Source organism: Culex pipiens, chromosome 1, assembly GCF_016801865.2.
Source record: "Culex pipiens pallens isolate TS chromosome 1, TS_CPP_V2, whole genome shotgun sequence".
NCBI classification, from domain to species: domain Eukaryota; kingdom Metazoa; phylum Arthropoda; class Insecta; order Diptera; family Culicidae; genus Culex; species Culex pipiens.
Genome location: NC_068937.1, coordinates 92,094,423 through 92,114,890, shown reverse-complemented (window position 1 = coordinate 92,114,890; position 20,468 = coordinate 92,094,423). Strand labels below are relative to the sequence as shown.

General features: G+C 44.4%; 1 protein-coding gene across 2 annotated transcripts; it reads right to left on the bottom strand.

Annotated features, from left to right (window-relative positions):
• Positions 1-41: 41 nt before the first annotated feature.
• LOC120421005 (src substrate cortactin) lies at positions 42-20,403 on the bottom strand. 2 transcript variants are annotated; one of them, XM_039584119.2, is made up of 5 exons: positions 19,580-20,402; positions 1,779-1,889; positions 1,357-1,614; positions 740-1,294; positions 42-677 (listed from the first exon to the last, which is right to left on the bottom strand). In XM_039584119.2, the coding sequence occupies exons 1-5, from the start codon at positions 20,150-20,152 to the stop codon at positions 597-599; spliced, it is 1,578 nt and encodes a 525-aa protein (XP_039440053.1). In that variant the 5' UTR covers positions 20,153-20,402; the 3' UTR covers positions 42-596. The 2 variants fall into 2 exon arrangements, with proteins under 2 accessions (XP_039440053.1, XP_039440054.1); XM_039584120.2 differs by lacking the exon at positions 1,779-1,889 and having other exon boundaries at positions 19,580-20,403.
• Positions 20,404-20,468: the final 65 nt, after the last annotated feature.

The window sequence follows — 20,468 nt, the reverse complement described above, 5'->3', positions numbered from 1 at the left end:
TTTTCGGTACGTTTTAGCGGAATAATCAAAACCAACAGCCGTTAAGTTAGTACAATTATTCAATGTCGAACAATCTACACTACTCGAGAGGGGTATAATTGCTTGACTTGGCGATTTGTTCGAACTTTCTGCGGTCTAGCTAGTGCCTTCATGGAACTTTTTAGTTTAAATATATTTTTTTACTTCCACTAAACATGCTAGAGCTTCCTTACGGGGTAGAGGAAGATAATAGAGAATTTTCTTAACTAGAGATATACTTTGAGTTGTACTAACTCTTGGGAGTTGAGCTAAAGAGTGCAAATCTGGGATGTTTTTAGCAAGTAGTCGGTAGTAAATAAAATCCTTTAAAAAATAGTCATTTGAATAAAAAGAAAAAAATGCCACAAAAATATCAGGAAGGAATGTTAGTACTCCTCGTGTTGCGTTCAAATTATGAGTAATGCTGCTTAATCTTCAACTGTATGATGTTTAAATTAAATATGTCGATTTGATATTTTGGAACAAAAGGCGAAATTCGTAAACAAGCGCTACCGAATGCTTTGAGCTTTTTTTTTTGCGTACTTCCGGATAGCACCAGGGGATGCCGCTTACCTCGTCTACTGGATCAACTGCACGTAATTGGCTGGGAACAGGCCGTACTGGTTGTTGCACAGACCTCTCCACCAACCCTCGTCGATCTGGAAGAAAGGGTGGGAATGTTAGTGTTAAGAATTCAAAGACATTTCCGGTAGTTTCTTACCATTTCGATGTGCGTGATTCGATCGTCCGGATCGAACGAAATTTCGTCATCGGCGGCGGCCTGATAGTCGTACAGGGCGATCGCCTGAACGCCCGGATTGTCCGCCGACAGGATGAACTCTTCCGGTTCTTCGGGTTCTGCTGCGGCAGGTGCGGCAACCACAGCTGGTTCCGGTTCCGGTTCGACAACCGGTTCTGGCTCCACGACTGCTTGCTTCTGCTGTACTACTTCTTCCACGACTGGTTCCGGTTCCGGAACGGGTTGACTTCTAGCCGTTGGGACTTGAATTGGCTCTGGTTCCGGTTCCGGTTCATTTGGTTGCTCCGCAACAACCACGTTCGTTGGAATGACATCCGGTTGGGGCGCCACAACGGGGGCTCGTGGAACCGTTTCCTTGGGCAGCAGAATTGGCTCCTTGCGAGGTGCTTCCGTTGGCGACTGGGGCTGCTTGTTGAAGTTGCTGATGGTACTGCCGACGCCCAGTTCGCGACCCGTGTTGATTGGCCCTTTCCGTTCCGGCTTTTTGGGCTCTGTCGTTGCTTCGTTGGTAGCGTTCTGGAAAGTGCCACATTGAAACACAATCTAACTTCTTATACCAACTAATTCCCATAATATACCACTCTCTTGGCCGCCTCCTCCCGGTCCTTCTTGTCCTTTTCCTCGCGCAGTCGCTTCTGCTCGTCAGCCCGCTTGCGCGTTTCCTCCTCGGCCGCCACGGCAAAGTTCTCGAACCGGGCCCGAATGTTGGACGGCTTAGCCGTCCCGATGTCGGGCTTCACCTTCGTGTAGTTGGTGCCGATTTTGTCCTGCTCCTGGAAGCCGACGGCCGACTTGTCCATGCGGTCACTCTGGACGCCAAACTTGCCACCGAAGCCCTACGTTTAAAGAGATCGTTAGCGGTTATTCAAGCCTAAGATTTCTACAAATTCTGAAAATAGCCAAGCACCAAAACCTCAAAAACGGACAAGGACGACCACCACCATACCAAAAACCCTCTACACAGATCTCAACCTATTCCTGCTAGGGAGAGATTACTCACAATCTTGTGGTCGAGCTGGCTCTCGTGCATCTGCGCCTTCTCGTGGTAGTCCCAGCCGAGGGCGGACTTGTCCTTGCGATCGGTTTGCACGCCAAACTTGCCACCGAAGCCCTTGTGGTATACGGGAGAATTGTTGTAGTTTATAGGTTTTCTTTACCCAGTATGGCAAAACAGTGTTGGAATAGTAATTTACGCACGAATCACATTTATTTAACAAGGTTTACCGAGTTGGATATATGTACGACAAGTGCTGACAAAATCAAGTTTTGCAGCAAGTTGGATATTTTCAGTGAATCTCGTTTGTTTCATCGCTTGGATGTTATTTGCCGTCAAGAAAAGTGTCAAACTCCAAAACAGTATCGAAAAGTTCTTTTCAGTATTAATTACGAGAAAAAAAGAAGCCTGCTTGTTGTGAATTTTAAAGGAAAAAAAACTTCCAGAGCTGCCTGGTATTGCATTTGCACAGGTTTTGAAGCAACTTAAATTTTATTTCATTTTAAATTTAATCGGGTAGCCTTGTTGTAAAGCCTATGAAAAAGCTTATTAAAAGTTCCATAAAATTTCCAAAACTTTTTGACATACGTTTAAGTATTTACTAACTAGAGCTAAGTACGGAAAAAGGAAGGAAAAAATCATAAATTCGCAATTTTCAGTGTAAGAACGGGCCTTGACCGATCTTATGCACCAGGTTCCCGACGAACCAGGCTTGCCACAAATACAGATTTTTCAGCACAGGCCCGAAACACAAACAAATTTTTTTTTTACAGTTAAAATAAATTTGAGCAGTTTTTGTTAAATTGGCCAAAAAGATAAACATTGTTAGCATCTTTTGGCATGTTCAGTTTTTGGTAAGAATATTATTCTTTAAAGTTATACTCGATTGAGTGTTTGGTATGTGCCAAAAAAATCTGTATTTGTGGCAAGCCTGCGACGAACACGCACTGCCCTTACACCTACATCTCACCCTTGCTCTGAGTCAGTACGAGCAACACGCTTTGAGTGTTCGTGCCAGGCATGCACATCTTCTTTTCCGGTTACGCATTTTAACACGGCCGGTGTTGGTACATTGTGTTGGGTTTGATGTAAGTATAAGCGCCTAACCATTTATAATGTGCCTATCAACTTTTGAATTCGCGAGAAAATGGAGGGGTTCTGACGGGAGAAAAACACCGCGTGACTTGTTTCAACAAAGGTTCGGTTTAATCTGTTTTTTTTTCTCTGCTTACAGGGTTGCCAGAAGGGCCATCAAATTTGTCCGCCGTTTTAACGGGCCAAGAAAATAAAGGTGCAAACAAAACAAAAAATCTACTTTTCCTTGGGCAGTGTGCCCAAACATTCTCCCCCCGTTGAGGCGTCAGGCTCAACCGAAGGCATCAAAGCAACCTTGGTGATTGCTCGCTTGAACTCGCTCGTTGCAGTTTTCACTGTCACCACTCTGACAGCGCCGTCTTCTCCGGGGTGTGTAGCAACGATCCGTCCGCGCCGCCACTGCTGCGGAGGCAAGTTCTCGTCGATCAGCAGGACCAGCTCACCAACCTTGAACTCCTTCACTCCAGCGTTCCACTTCGGTCGTCCTTGCAGCTGATGGAGGTACTCGCCAGACCATCTTCTCCAAAAGTGTTGCTGCATGTACTGGATGTGCTGCCATCTGCTGAGACGTCCGACCTTCTCATCCGCGTACGACGGTTCCGGTAGAGCCACTCCAGACCGGCTGATCAGGAAGTGCGACGGCGTCAGCACCGTCAAATCGTTCGGGTCTTCAGACATAGGGCACAGGGGCCGGGAGTTGAGGATGGCCTCCGTCTGTGCCAGGAACGTCGTCATCTCCTCGTACGTGAGCTTGGTCTCGCCGACGACCCGCTTCATGTGGTGCTTCATGGACTTCACTCCCGCCTCCCAAATCCCTCCGAAGTGGGGGCTTCTCGGTGGAATGAAGTGCCAGCGGATGCCCTTGAGACTGCAAAACTCCTCCAGCTTGTTCTTGTGCAGTTGACTGTTGAACAGTTCTCGAAGGGCCGCAAGCTCGTTGTTGCCACCGGCGAAGCAAGTGGCGTTGTCCGAATGGATGTCGCTGGGGAGCCCACGTCGGCTAGCGAATCGCTGCAATGCGGCGATGAAGTTGTCGGTTGAGAGGTTGGTCACGAGCTCGAAATGGATGGCCTTCACCACACAGAAAAAAATAATGTAAATTTGGAAGCTGTAATTTTGGAAGGTTAAATATTACCTCTTTTATGATGTAATTTTACCTCAATTTAGACTGAAAAAGCAACATTACACCAGAAAAGTGGTAAAATTACACATTTCCAGTGGTAAAATTACACCTTTTTTCTGACATAAAAGATGTACTCCTTCCCAGATGTAATATTACCATGTTTTTTTCTGTGTGCACCATGCATACGAAGACGACCACGTACGCCTTCTGCAGCCTTGATCCTCGTCCTCCGGTCTTCAGCATGAACGGACCAGCGTAGTCGATTCCCACCTTGGAGAAAGGTGGCGCGGGGTTGATCCGGTATCCTGGTAGGTTGCCCATGAACTGACTACCAGGCTTTGGGTTCTGTCTGCGACAGATTTGGCACTTCGTAACGACTTGTTTGATCAGCAGACCTGCTCGCAAGGGCCAGTAGCGTTCGCGAACGATGGCCAACCAGGGTTGTTAAAATATCAAAATATCAGCTCTCACCAACTACAATTATCCCGCCTGAATATTCATGCCTCAAATACAACTGCTCTTCTCTCCTCATTGAAACTCTCAGCGCCGAACATAGCCGAACACGTTTTCGTGTTTACCCACTCGCGATTGACATTTTTCTTTTCTCTCTCATTCCCGCTTCCACGATCATCCTACCGCAACAGCGTTTAACCACAAAGGCCGCCACAAAACCAATTTTGCAAACGCAATTTAACGGGACGTCATGCGTGGTCGGCTCCTAATCGCCATCTCGCGTTCTCTCATTGCAGTTTTCGGAGAGATTGAGAGACTCAGCGGTGAGAGCGCATAGTCGAGAAAAAGGGAAGGTGTGATAGAGAGAGAATGACATCGCTGGGAATCACGAGACACAAGAAGAGATCTCACAAGCTATAGTGACGGCCGCTATACTCTCGGATATTTTTGGTGCAGAGATAATCTATTGATAGTTTTTCTATCACTCATTTGCAACACTGTGGCCAACAGTCCGTTTTGGCCAACGTGGAAGTTCTCTTCGTGCAGCTTGCGAACCAGGATCTTCGTGACGTGGTGGCCGTCAGGTAGGAGCACCTGATGCTTGCCGTCGTAGGGTATCGCTGAATACTTCAAACGGCCACCGACTCGGATGAGACCGTCCTCTCCAAGGAACGGCGCCAGATTGGACCACGAGTGTTGCTTGTTGGAGTTCGACCGCAGCAGCTTCAACAGGTCACCGAATGCTTGCTTTTGGACCACCGCAAGGATGGTTTTCTCTGCTCGGGCCACCTCGTCCGCCGAGATGCCAGATGTTTCGCGCCGCTTGTGCACCGCCAGGTTGATGTAGCGCTCGACGTACACCCACGACCGCTGCAGTCGTCGGTAGTTGCTGCATCTCGTAAAGTCGATCGCTGGTTTCGGGTTGACGACCGTCAGGACGATCGCCGGCTTGAGTTCTGGTAGTTGGGACTCGTCGAACGGCTCGGACAGGTCCTCTGGTAGCTGGTGTTCCCACAACTCAGGTGCGCCGTCCTCCCAAAGCTCGTGCTCCAGCAGGTCTTCCGGCAGCGCTCCCCGGGAGAGCACATCGGCTGGGTTGTGTTCCGATCGGATGAAACGCCACGTGAACTCTCGAGTCAACTTCTGTATTGCGGCTACACGGTTCGACACAAACTGCTTCAGTGCCGATGGAGGTTTTTTGAGCCAGCACAGAACGATCTTGGAGTCGCAGTGAAGCACCACGTCGTCGAATGGAACTTCCAGGGCGGCCATGACCTTTTGAGTCAACTCCGCCAACAGTTTTGCGCCGCACGCTTCCAGCCGGGGGATTGTTTGCTCCTTGAGTGGAGCCACTCGTGATTTGCTGGCAGCTCGGCACACGCTGATCTCGCCGCACTTGTTGACGCTCCGGATGTACAGCACACCACCGTATGCTCGCTTCGAGGCGTCCGAAAAGCCGTGGAGTTGCACGTTCACCGCATCCGGGGCGATCAGGCATCGCTTCTTCCGCATCTTGCTGATAGCTGGCAGCTGCACTCGAATCAGCCTCCACCGCAGTGAAAGCTCGACCGGAAGTGGTTGGTCCCAGGTTAGCGCACGAACCCAGACGTCTTGCATCACCAGTTTGCACAGCGTGATTATCGGCCCTAGGAAGCCGCAGGGGTCGAACAGGCTGGAGATCTCCGACAGCACGATTCGTTTTGTCCATTCCTCGTTGATGGGTCGGGGCACTCGAAAGACAAAGTAGTCCTCGAGCGGGTTCCAAATGAGTCCGAGAGTTTTAATTGTGTTGTTGACATCGGACTCCCCGAAATCAACCTGTTTCTCGTGCAGCTCAGCTGGAATCGCTCGTAGCACCTCGGTGCTGTTCGAGCAGAACTTGTGGACGCCGAACCCTCCTCGGCGCAGCAGCTCCGTCAGTTCTTTGTAGATTTGGACAACTTCGGCGACGGACGAACCACCGGTCAGGAAGTCATCGACGTAGCTGTCCCGCTTGACCACCCGCGCCGCGAGCGGTAGATCCTTGCCTTCATCCGTGGCCAGTTGAACCAATGCCCTTGTTGCGTGGTGAGGTGAGCTGGCGAGGCCGTAGGTCACCGTCTGCAACTCGTAGACCTTCAGCTGTCTGTCGTCATCCAACCACAAAATCCGTTGATACTTGCAGTCGTCTTGGTGCAGCTTGACCTGCCGGTACATTTTTGGGATGTCGGCAGTCAGCACGACCGGGTGGGTGCAGAACTTCAGGATGATCGACAGAAGGTCGTTTTGCACTGTGGGCCCAACATCCAGAGTATCGTTCAGCGACAGACCAGACGTGGTCTTCGCCGAAGCGTCGAAAACGACTCTTGTCTTGGTGGTCGAACTTGAGGCCTTGTACACCGCGTGGTGTGGGATGTAGTAACCTCCGTCGTTCACGTGTTGCACTTCCTTCATGTGGCCCAGTGTGAGATATTCGGTTAAGAACGCGGAATACTCGACACGCTTGGCTGGGTTCCTGGCCAACGAGATCATCAACTTGTCCAAGCGCTTCCGCGCGTTGTTGTACGAGTCGCCCAGTTGACTCTTCTGGTTGTTGAAAGGAAGCCGGACGACGAACCGGCCTTCGGCGTCTCGAGAGTGGGTGCGCTGGAAGTGTTCCTCGACGGCAGCCTCAGCTACGGTCAGGTCGGTCTCTGGGTGGACGCACTCGATCTCCCAAAACTTCACCATCGTCTTGTTCAGCTCCTCCTCGAAGTGGTTCAGTTGGCACACACGCGGGCATGGCTTGGCCTTTCTGGTCGGTACCGCTCCTCCTAGGACCCATCCGAGTTCCGTCTCGGCCAGTGTTGGCGCGTTGCGGCCGATCTTGACGCGACCGCTCTTGACCAAATCAAAGAAGATTTCGTTGCCGATGATAAGGTCAATCTCTCCAGGGGTGTGGAACTTTGGGTCAGCTAGTTGCAGTCCTGGCGGCAGGGGCCAGGATGCGACGTCGATCTCAACCACGGGAAGGTTCGACGTGATGCGTGGTACGACCAGGAAATCCAACACGGGTGAGGCGAAGGCGTTCACGCAGGAGTTGATCTTCGTGGACAGCACGTACTTCACTCGGGTCTGGATGTCGTTCAAGCCGCTCACCGGTAAGTCCACGCGATCCATCTTCAGCTTAAGCTTGTTCGCCAACTTCTCGGTGATAATGTTGCTGTCAGACCCCGAGTCCAACAGCGCCCGACACTTGACAGTGGAATCGGCTTGGCCGATCACCATCACCTCCGCCGTCGACAGCAGCACATGGTGCTTCGCACCGCCGACGTTTGCACAGAGGGACACCGCGCTGCTCTGCTGCACTGGAGCGGTTGCTGGACCGCCCGCTGGAACCGAGGATGCCACTGGCAGGCACTGGCTCGATTCTTCCTTCTTCACTTGACCTTGGTTGCTTCGGGTGCCACTGTCGTGCAGAAGACTGTGGTGCTTGCGGCCGCAGCCTTGCACCTTGCACAGAGTCTTGGACTCGCAATCACTCACCCGGTGTCTCGCCTTCAAGCAGTTGTAGCACAAGTTTGCCTTAGTGGCAACGGACTTGCGCTCCGGTACGCTCAGGTCTCTGAACGTCGAGCACCGGTAGATCGGGTGATCCTCTTTGCAGTGGCCACACACTTCCGTTGTGGCCTGCACGAACGACTTGAGCAGGGGCTGGGACTTCTGTCCGAACGCTTGGCGTTGCTTGCTTGGGGCCACTGTTGACTGCTGCGCCGGTTGCTGCTGGGAGCGATTTGTGCGCTGCAGAACACGCCCACGTTCCCGCAGGAACTCCATGAACTCCACGAAGTCTGGCAACGCTCCGCTGCCGATCTTCAGCTCCCACTGCTCTTGCGTCTCCTTGTCGAGCTTCTTGTAGATCACGTTCACCATCACTAGCTCGGCTAGCCCTTCGACTGGATACCCGTGACCAGCCAAAGCTTCGCTGTGCTTCGCACACACCTCGACTAGGTTGGAGATGGACTTGCCGCGACTATCCTTGGCGACTTTCGGACAATCCAGAATGGCGTCGATGTGCGTAGTTTTGCTGCGTGGGCAAGTCTGGGCTCTCACGACACTCACCTCTCTCTCGGAAATATGAGTGCTTGTTTTGATTGTGGTACAGTAGAAGTAGAATTTTGACAACGGTTTTCTTAGAACTAAGGCAGTTTTATCTAGATTTATTTAATTTTTCTCTTGTTTTGACAAGGTTTAAATTATCGTCCGCGTTGTATTCGGGAGTTTTCGGGAAATTTAAGATTGCGCTTCCTAGCAAAAGTTAACATATTTCGGTCGTTTCGCGTCGTAGTTTAAGCTGTTTCGTTATATGATGGCATATTGTAAATTTGCGTCGCGTACGGAAAATTTCGCTGTCGAGCATTACATCTAGGTGAAGAAATGACGCTGGATTTACATTTTTTCAACTGGACCTGGACATCATCACCATAGGAGAAAAGGTGAAGGAAAGAAAATAGTGGCAGCTGCTTCGAAAATTTGGTGAGATCAGTCCATATCGGACATTTTGAAAACTGAGATATTTTTACTTGCCATTTATTAAATACGCGCTGATCCCTGTTTTGCCTGATGGGATTGGAAGTTTAAAGATAGATCGAGGACCCGTCTGGTTCTTGCTTTATCTTTAGGCGGGGCCAGACAATGCCCAGTGACCTCGGAATTGGACCGCAAGGAGCTCTGTCATTCTGAAATGGGTCACTGGAAGCAGCGCGAGGGCTAACACCACCTAATACCCGGGACTGAGATAAGCTGTATCAGCATAACCAAGTCTGATACAAACTATGCTTTCCCATAATTTCGCTGCCGGCCAGCGGGTATTGGATTGGACCACACACACACACACACACATATCCAGAATGGCGTCGATGTGCGTGTCCAGAATGAGGCGTTTGTCCTCGTATTCGTCCTCCAGAATCCTCCAGGCCGCGTCGTAATCGTTATTATTTACGACGTCCTGGTCGATCTTGTCCTTGGCGTCGTCAACGAGCGCATTCCGGAGGTACAGAATCTTCATGGCTGGGGGGTCGTTCGTGTAGCGAGACATAATGCTCTGGAACAGGTTCTTGAAACTGTACCAGCTCTCCGGTTTGCCGTTGAAGGTAGGGAACGGAGCTTGCAGGTGCGGGACTGGCGCTGGGGCTTGGATGTAGACAGGTTGTGGAGGGGCAACTGCGGCGGCGGGTGCCTTCGGCAGTTCCAACAGCTTCGTGGTGAGCTCCGACTCGGCGATCCTCGCTTGCAACTTTTCGTACATGGTACTGTGCAGCTTTTCAAACGCCGCGTACTTCCCACGCTGCTCGGCTCTCTTTTCCTTTGGCAGCAGGACGATGATGTCGGAGTAGTTTTTGTCGTAATCGTCCGCGCTACGCCGCAGCGTCTCCTCGTAGAGCTTGAGCAGGTGGACACTCACCGTCACTTCCTCCAGCGAACCTTTCATCCGCTCCAACTTCTCGACGAGCATGTCCCGCCGATCCTCCAACGCTTCCAAGTTCTTCTCCATCCTGCGCTTCTTCTGCTGGGCTTCTTGATCGGCTTTCTGCTGGGCGACGGTTTTCACCACGCTTCCTTTCGACCCCGTCAGAGCGTCGAGAATATTCCTCCTCGTAATTCCGGTCGACACTCCCGTGGGCGTCTGCTGGTCGCTCATCCGTGCACACTTTTTGCCTCTTCAATGGCCACTTTTGCTTTTTTCGCACTCGCCAAGATGGCGTCCTTTTCGACGTGCCACGGGCACGCACACTACTGCAGCCGATCGCAACCGGCGTCAGTTTTCCACGCCAAAATGGCGACCACTTTTTCCTTTTGTGCCACGGGCACACACACACATTTGGTGGCGTAGCGCCAACCCCAAACTTCCGACCAGTCGAGCGTTCTCAACTGGTTCTAAAACTTCCGTGCCACGGGCACGCACTTTCTTGGTGGCGTAGCACCAACCCAAGAGTCCACTTCGCCCAAGATGGCGACTTCCCGGAACTTGTGCCACGGACACAAGAACCGACTTCACTTTGGCCGCAGCCGAACTTAGCACCGGGCTAACCACTCACGAACCGGGAACCAGCTCCAAATTCTCCGAATAATATCCGGTTCGAAGGACCAAAAAATGTTCGATAGCTCAGTTTAACACTTTTTGAATTCGCGAGAAAATGGAGGGGTTCTGACGGGAGAAAAACACCGCGTGACTTGTTTCAACAAAGGTTCGGTTTAATCTGTTTTTTTTCTCTGCTTACAGGGTTGCCAGAAAGGCCATCAAATTTGTCCGCCGTTTTAACGGGCCAAGAAAATAAAGGTGCAAACAAAACAAAAAATCTACTTTTCCTTGGGCAGTGTGCCCAAACAACTTTCATTTAAGCAAAAACTGTTATTTTTAGTTTGAATTCAAAAACTAATTGTTAAATATTATTAAAATTGTAGTATATCCGAGAACACCCGAAAATCAGGGTGACCACTCAAATCTCATTTCAAATTCCCGACTTTTTCCAGACTTTTCCAGAAAGCTCAAATAATAGGCATTTCTTATCTAAAGAGTGATTACAAACAAAAAACTCCCTATAGAGAATATATATAAGAAAAGTCAATATCAACTATCGCAATTCGCAATTCGCAATTTTCAGTGTAAGAACGGGCCTTGACCGATCTTATGCACCAGGTTCCCGACGAACACGCACTGCCCTTACACCTACATCTCACCCTTGCTCTGAGTCAGTACGAGCAGCACGCTAGAACACGCTTTGAGTGTTCGTGCCAGGCATGCACACCTTCTTTTCCGGTTACGCATTTTAACTCGGCCGGGGGTGGTACATTACGTAGGGTTTGATGTAAGTATAAGCGCCTAACCATTTATAGTGTGCCTATCAACTTTCAACAAAGCAAAAACTGTTTTATTTTAGTTTGAATTCAAAAACTAATTGTTATTTACTGTGTACTGTTTTCTCCTGAAATCTTCCCTAATGTTGAATTGTGTTAATCTGTTGCTATTTCTTCTGTCGCGGTGTTTTGTTACAATGTTTTGGACCTAAGCATGTTATTCAAAAGATTACCAAAAGTACAATAATTTTATGTGTGTGATCATTCAATATATTAAGTAAGGACTCGAACCATACTTGTTTGAAGAAAAGGGCGTAGATTTAAACAATAGACAATAAAGGAAAGCAAACTACATAAAGTTCGATACCGAAAGAATAATTGTAGTTTGAAGGAAAGAAGAGTAGGAGCCGATGAAAATTACATTTTAATAAATAAATAAGAAAATGGGTAAAGGAAAGATCAATGATAAACAGAAGTTAAAATCGTTCGCATATTAAGGGAAAATGTTTTTGTTAGGGGAAACACGTTTCAGTATTTATTGGGAAATGAGAGCAGAAGAGTAGAAAGATGAGTGAAGCAAAATTAAAGTACAGTACTTGTTCGATAACTGAGCTTGTTTGACTGGACTACTTGGGCTGTAGCCCACTTAAAAAGCAGACAAACGTGAAATAACCAAACAAACCGGAATGATGAGGGGCCAGTAGATGCAAAAGCAAGGTCAGCAAATTAGAAATCATATTTAAGTTTTAATTAAATGTTAAGTCAAAATTAAAGGTGAGCTCTGAAAGAAATTTAAGCAACCATCATTTTACATTTGTAGAGAAAATGTTATGCATCGGTCCCCTCGTCATTTTTCGTTCAGCCCAGTTTGCGAGCAACATTCGGTAACTGTGCTACATTCTCAGCTAAGTTACCGAACAAGTACTGTTGTTGGAAATGTGCAGAAGAAAAACCCCGTGCTGCGATGTTCTAGGTACATCCACAACAGTTCGTTCAACATGCTGTGAATCAAAACAATACCTTCTACAATCACAAATGACTTCCCTTTCCCACATTGCCGCTTTGTTATTGTTGTCCATGCTCTGCAAAGAAAGGGATGTTAATAAAATGTAAAAACTATAAAATAACGATACAAATACTTTCCCGAACCTGAGTGCCATCAGGTTGTTGTTGTTGCTGTTGTTTCCAATGTGATAGATATCACACCGGAGACGTCTTGATTCGGTTGTCCTGGTGCGACCGTCCTCCAGTCGTAGGCCCAGGCATGACATGAAAATGAAGACAAAAAAGATGCATTGATACATGATCTTCTTACTCACGAATAACCCAATCCAACCCAAAACAACACAGCTAATCTAGGTATGCACCCAAACCAACTGCGTTGTTCCGTGCCCTCCTCATTCGGCTATTTCAATATGATTGTCCTGGAGAATCCTCTCTAAGGATCGTTAAATTCCGGAGTAACTTCCCAAAAGGGCGCAACCCCTGTTGCAAACAAACAGTTCACTTTGAATGTGACTGGAATAGGCTGCCTGCTCACACCCAAGGCTACGCTCCATTGCAAAATCACTACGGAACTCCCTAGTGATGGCCGTCCACGCAATCATACTTCGTCATGATAGTGCTACCTTGTCACTCGCCTATACGTCAGTTACGTAAATACATGTGACAAGACAGGGCAATCACCACGATTCGAAACATGGACATCATCAACCGCCAGCTAGACAGATGTTCAAGTCATCATCTAACATACGGGGAGGCATGAGGATAGGGAACTGGTGCAGGACCAGAGCTATACTGTTCAGACTCTCATAACCAGGAATACTAACAACCAACATTTGGCGGATCGCTTCCCTGATTACGACAGTCGCGAACAGGACTGCCGATACAGTCAGTTCCGCTCCTTCCAGGATGTCCTGCACCTGGGCATCCCTAGTATCCAAAAGCATTAAAACATAGTTCAAACTAGCAGGACTGGGAACTTTATTTATTGCACTGTGGATACTTGGAATCTTGCAGCCCTTGGCCGACAAATTCTTCAAGTCAAAATATAAATAAATAGGGGAAATTCTCGTATGTTTGGCAGGTTAAGCACTCGCTCCTAACTCCATCCAATTTGCTGATTTTCACTATTTTAACAACTAATTTTGCAAAACTTTTGATAGAAACTTGCTTGCTCACTTCTCATTGAGTTATTTATCACTCGATTTCAGTTGAAAACGCTTTTAATTAGCTTTAATTGAATGTCAAAGTTCTGACCTGCCAACATTAGAGGCACGCTGGAATTAGATGCTGTTCCCCTACAAAAAAAAATAGAATTTAATAATTCAAATGTAAAAATAAAAAACAGACATTGTAAAATTCAAAAAAAATCAAAATGCTCGATTCTAAAAATATCAAAATCTAAAATTCAAAAAAATCAAAAAAAAAAATTAGAATTCCACCTTTTTAAAATTGCAAAATTAAAAGATTTTAAAATTATAAAATTCAAGAAATCATAAATACAAAAAAAATCCAAAACTTCCCAATTTAAAAACCCTGCATTTTTGAAATATGTATCAAAAGACAAAATTTAAAAATCAAAAACCCCTGAAATTCCAAAGTTTTTACATTATTAAATTGTTTGATTCTAACATTCTCAAAATCCGGACTTTTTTAAGAGATCCTATAAGCTATTCTGTTTCATATGTTTTAGGACTTTTATAAAAACCTCTTCGTTCGTTCGTATTATGCGCTACATCTTGCATCCGCTTCATAACAATTGCTTCCGCTCGCATCAAATGATTTACATCTTTGAAGAAAAGTCAATATCAACTATCGAATCAAAATTCTAAATTAATTTAAAAAAAAATCCGACTATTTGCAATTTTTGTGAACACAGAAACTGAACAACAAATAAAAAAAAACTTCAAAAATGGAATGAGAATATATAATTCAGAGCAGAAACACAAACAATTATTCCTCCAAAAAAAATCGAAAGTTCAACAATACTTATAACTTTCATGTTATTTTTTAAATTCGTTCCAACTGGAAATGGCAAAAAGTTAAAGATAACTGAATTTTAAATTTCATTCCTTAAAAATAGGAATGGAATTCAAAATTCAAAATTCTTTGACTTTTTGGCATTTCCAGTTGGAACGAAGAATCAAAAAATATACGTTTGCCAATTTAAAAAATAACATGAAAGTTATAAGTATTGTTGAACTTTCGATTTTAGCAAAATGTTTGAAGAGAAAAAATTTTCAAACAATTTTGCAATAACTAAAAATTTCTTGGATATTTTTTTTTGCAATTTCAATATTTTCTTCATGTTTTCAAAACGTAAAAAAGTTTTTCAATTTTGGCTTTTTACTCGATTTTTATTTTTTTTTTATTTTTAAAGGTTTTCCGAAAACTGAAAATCAAGCTTTATCTAGAGAAGGTAATTTACGCATACTCACAAAAAAAGTTCAAGGACAACATTAGGAAAAATATATATTTGAAATTACTTAATGAATTTAGTTAAACAATTAAAAATACTTACAAAAAAAAAACCATTGCCAAACTCAAGTTGGCATCTGTTTTCAAATATTCAATCTATGTGACAAAATGTAATATAACTTTAACTCTAAGCTGGGCATTAGGTTCTTCTTTTATTTTAGTTTTTCATTAACTTTAGGTCTCGTTGGTATTAATAGAGATCATTTGATTCATTTAAAAAATATTATGAAAATCTGTGTCAACTGCATCCAATATTTATTAAGATTTTGGATGTCTTAAACAGCTTTTCCCTTAGATCTAGGGTTTTTTCTCAAAATTTATTTTCCCTATAAGAACACCCAGTTAGCAAAATCTAAACGCAGAAATATGTATCCTCCCTGCAAAGGCTTATGAATTGATCTCAGTTGAAAGGTTCTCCAAATCTCTGAATTGCAAATGTAACATCCTGGAACAGAACTGTTAAATTCTAATAAAAACACAATTGAATTAAATTGAATAAACAGCTTTTCCATGCTCAAATAAATTGAAATAGTGTAAGAACCTTAAATTAAAAGTAAGTCACTAAAGCAGAATTGAGTGATTTCAATTTAAAAATTGTACAAAATATTACAAAATTATTCAAGAGTATATGTCCCGCCCGTGTGGATCAATCGGACCGCGCACTGGACTCACAATCCAGAGGTCGCTGGTTCGAATCCCGCGGCGGGCGCTCTAAAATTCTTTGTGTAAATATGGGTATTCGGCGCCGTCGCTCCGTGCCATACTTTCATACACTTAGGAGCCCAGGGCGGCGAAGTCCTTGTAGATAAAAAGGAAGACACACTAGTGGTTGGTACTAGCAATGGTGGCCGACAGCTATAAAGTCAACTTCGTCGTATAAATTAATTTTCAAACAAGTATGCTTGGAATTCCCGACTTTTTGACAAAAAAATCATAAATTCCCGACTTTTCCCCGATTTTTGGCGGATTTTGGCGAATTCCCGACTTTTTCCCGACTTTCCCGACTTGAGTGGCCACCCTGTGAAAATGTATTACAAAAATTAAAGTGGCCAGCCCTACTGCATAGTGTTAACCGCAGAGAGGATTCTGAGAACGGATCGCATAACACAGAATCTACAGGCATGCTATTATGCCATGACTGCTGTTTCGAGAAAAACACGGTTTTCGGTGTTGGTGTATAATTACTGCAAATTCATATAAATTTAAGAAGTAGTTACGTAAAACCATTCGTGTAGCACTCATATGATTTGCCGATAACAAAGATTTTGTTTATTTGAGGTGTGCGCTGTTAAAAACACTATTTAATCAAAGTAGTAAATTTTTCGTTTATTCTGCGGTTAAAATCTGCCGTTTGGCGAAACATTTTGGCTAATGAGTTTTTTTTTTAACGCGTTGCAGCAGCTTTAGCGGATCTGATCCAGAATCTGAAGGAGAGGTTTATCGTAGGTGACAGGTGACACAAGGAAGGCAGGTGGCAAAACGGAACCCTAGGACAGGATGCGGAAGAAGCTTAGTGAGATTCAGAACAATAGAGATGTTCATGTCCTCTAAGTCATAGGAGGGAAAATCCTGATGAGCTGGAGTCGGAGTCCGATTCGCTAAATTATGAGAAGCCGAAGTTGGAGTCAGAGTCGCTTTAAAATCTACCAGGATCCGCAGCCCTGCCTGTAACTGGAACCTGTAGCTCGCGATGAGCACTTTACGGTAAAGTCGCCAAAATGAAACCTAAAAAAACTTGTTTTTATTTCAACAACTGTATTTACCTTTGGGAGCGTTCTTTTATTACGTAACGCAAAATTTTGTATTTTTGACCCCCCCCCCCCCCCCCCCCCCCCAAATAATAAATCGTAACAGATGAGCAATCCCCCCCTTACCCCCCTGTAACGCGTAACACAAGGTCTTTTTGCAAATTTCTATGAGTGCTTATATGAAAATTTTGCATTACGTAACATAATTTTTCATCACCCCCCCCCCCCCCCCCTCCCACAATTTTCGTAACATTTCGTAACAGACGCTCCTGTTACAAACTATAAGTGGCATTACAAAAATATATATATATATTTTTTTTTTTTTTTTTTGGGAGGGTGATCCAGCCGCACATCGCTGATGTCGAAACCTCTAAACTGGGCCCTCGTCCTGTCACGTCCGTCAGTAGTCTTGTCGTACATTACAACTAGAACCAGATCTGCCAATGAATTAGTACACTTCGACCAAATAAACACTGACGCTGTATGGATCTGACTCTAGAATAAATGCACAGTTGTGTGTTATTCATAAGTCCAAAATGTTCAATTATTCATTTAAGTCTAAATATTCATTTGCGGATAACTACCTAACTTGAATTGAATACAAGATTTAAAGTAACCTATCCGAAAGCTACTCTTATCTCAAATCCCCGACATTTTAATTAATAGCCAAAAAATCTAGAACATTTCTTTTGAAACCTGTCTGGCTTCTTTTAAAAAACAAAAACAAAAAAATAGATTAACAGTTCATATTTTACAAGTCGTGAAATGAAAAAGAGACGACCATTTGATCGTCAGAATTCCAGTAGATCCTCGATTCGCAACAATGGTCGATACAATCATAATCCGACAACCGTTAGTTCAACAGATCATCGAATTTAGTCCGATATCATTTCACTATTGATTGATCGAGACTCTATAGAAATTTTGACAAATCAGAATGGTTTTTAAGCAACTTAAATGAATATCACCGATTCTGATAGAATTACTAAAGTCACTATTACTTATTTTGTCCCTTAATAACTAAAGGCAAAGTATAAAAAGTTGATATAGTTAAAATCCTAAATTCTACAAAAACTATTTTTTTTAAAACCCGCATCCTAACCTGACACCCACATTAAGATAGGGAAAAATCACGTATGTAGCGGTTCATTGTACAAATGTGATATTTCCACTATCGGAGAACCTCCTTGTCTCGATGACAGCTTACCGGCCATCGATTAAGCCCTGAGACTGCGTCAAAGTGGGTTCTCGTAGCATGAAGTGGTGTCCATGTGTAAAAATGGAAGCTTCAGCAATATACTGAAAACTTCGATTTTAATTCCACATCGGATCAAATCATACTCCTTGCCAAACAAGCATCAAACCTATGACACTCATTATGACAACCCAAGTAACATTTTTAAACCAACTAGCCACCACCAAGTTTTATTAAGGGTTTATTGTAGCATCTTGATTGCCTAATAGCCTAACCTTATTGAAAGCCCGACTGGCTTTCAATAAGGTTTTATGAAAGTTTTAACAGAGGCTTGAAAACCAGATGGCAATGCCATGCCAAACGGTTTTATCGCATGCTTTGTTAAAACCTAGGGTGTTGTAGCTGTCAAGTGGCATTAGGCATGTAAAAAGCTCACTTAAAACCATAAGCTCCTTAAAGAGCATTTATCGCGGCCAAATAGCAGTGCATAAATATGGCGCTAGACGCGTGCTCTGATTGAATATAATTGACCGCCATTTTGATTGAAAAAATAGAAAACTGAAAAATTTGATTTAAATTTGATGAAAACACACAATTATGCTGAATTTCTGGTATGATTTAAATAGCGATAGATGTTTAAAAATATTTTGAACATTTTTTTCAAAGAATTGCAATAAAATATTTTTTAACATTAAACACTATGATTACAAAATATTGATTTTTTGGCTCTATCTCCCCTACATTTATCAATAAAATTTCAACCGCAGCTGAATTTGAGCCATCAATTGTGAGAAATTAGCTTTCAAATTATTTGGATTACCTCTAATATCTATTATTTATCATCGCCATTTTTGACAACCAATCTCCATAATTTCATTTGGCAAGACGAAGACTTATTTTTTGCCAAAATAAAACCTATTTGGCATAAGACGTTTAAAGACGTATGAAATGTCATTTTTCCATAACTCCTGACTAGGTTTTAACAAAGGTTTTATCAAGGCTTTGAGGATGTTGTTAGGATTCAGTTGTAAAGCCTTGAACTCCTATGTAGGTTTTATAAATAGGCCGTAACAACCTTTTGCGGAGGTCCTTTTGGGTTTTAAGTGGGGTTTATCAAGGTTCTGGGGAGTTTGTTACGACTAAGGGGTTTTAATGTTGGTTTTGGCTGATAGGTTTTATAACGGTTGTGACAGCTTTGATAAAGCCTAAAATGTTACTTGGGAAAGCCCAGGGTATAAGTGGCATTACAAATATATAAATGTAAAATTTGCATCTTTAAAGTGATAACATTGTTCTGTTATGTACCAAAACATAGTCATTACCCTCAACTGGGGTGAATCAGGACTTTAGCCGAAATTTTGATAGCAGTTCTTGGTGTATTTGATATCAGTGCTCTTTTTGCGTTGTGTTGTGTCTGCATTTTTATTTATTTTTAGTATGGCTAGATCAGTTGTTCCTTTCCGCCCCATCTATCCAAATTGGTATCAGATGAAGGTAAGTAAGTTTCAAGTCGAAATATGCGTGAAACAATGGTCCCAAATTTAGTCCGAAATACTAAAAAACTGCTGTTATTGGATACTACCCAACTTTTCATTTATTTGGCATAATAGCCATTTAGTTTTTTGAATCCGCAGGGCCTCAAAAGCATTTTTTTTTTTTTGTAAAAAATCAGGCTTCAGGGGATTATTTAGACAACAAAGTACAAGTCCAATTTTGGCCAAATGGCATATTAGCCATTTTTTCGATGATGGGCAGAAAAATATTTAGGATATTTTATAATGAGTCATTAAATTAGATGTTGTGGAATATCTGTTCGATATTTTTAATTTGGATGGATAAAATAACGTTTTCTGAAAAAAAAAAAGTTCAGCGATAACGATAACGAACCAACACTTACAACTTTGTGATCCAGCTGACTCTCGTGCTTCTGGGGCGCCTCCAGATGATCCCACCCAACCGCAGACTTATCCACGCGATCGCTCTGCACTCCAAACTTTCCCCCGAACCCGGCCGAATAATCCTTCTGCGACTCGTGCTTGTCCACCTTCTCGACGTGATCCCATCCGACCGCGGATTTGTCCACCCGATCGCTCTGCACGCCAAACTTGCCCCCAAATCCGGTCGAGTAATCCTTCTGCGAGGCGTGCTTCTCGAGCTTTTCCTTGTGCTCCCAGGTGGCGGCACATTTGTCAATACGGTCCTTCTCGACCCCGAACTTGCCCCCGTACCCGTGTGACGATTTGGGACCATCCTTTTGCTTCTTCTCCGCGTCGGCCCGCTCCGTTTCCTCCCGCAGCTGCTGCATATCGATGGAGGCTGCACTTCGGCCCGATCCGGCCACCGTTTTTGAGCCCCATCGCTGCTCCTGCTCGTTGACGTCGTTCACAAAGTCCGGATCGGTCTCCCAATCGTCATCGCCTTCGGGCGCGATACCCGCGTCGATGTCGCGGCCGGCCGTCGATTTCCACATCTTATCAGTGTTTTTGGTTAATCCGGACCTGTGGTCACCTCCAAAGGGAGTGGTTCTTCTGTTATCTATGACTGCTGCTGACTCACCAGAAAAGTTACGACGAAACAGTTACAACTGTGAAACACTTTATGCAGCGGATAAACACAAAATTCTGCACGAATACGCAGCGCAGTTTACAATTAACATAAAATTACAGTAAAATATTCAACTAGCGACGCTATTTCTCACTTTTCTAGTCAAAACATTCCCAAATCGGACGAAATTTTTTCGCGTAGTTTACAGAAAAAAAAACTTTCGGCGTTCACGACTCGATGAC

What these genes read in the sequence shown, in the direction of transcription:
- LOC120421005 (XM_039584119.2), bottom strand. Translation starts at nt 20,152, where the DNA reads ATGTGGAAATCGACGGCCGGCCGCGACATCGACGCGGGTATCGCGCCC. An exon ending in GTCAGCTGGATCACAAAGTT is followed by an intron (nt 1,890 to 19,579) that starts GTAAGTGTTGGT and finishes GTATACCACAAG; the next exon opens with GGCTTCGGTGGCAAGTTTGG. An exon ending in GAATCACGCACATCGAAATG is followed by an intron (nt 678 to 739) that starts GTAAGAAACTAC and finishes CCTTTCTTCCAG; the next exon opens with ATCGACGAGGGTTGGTGGAG.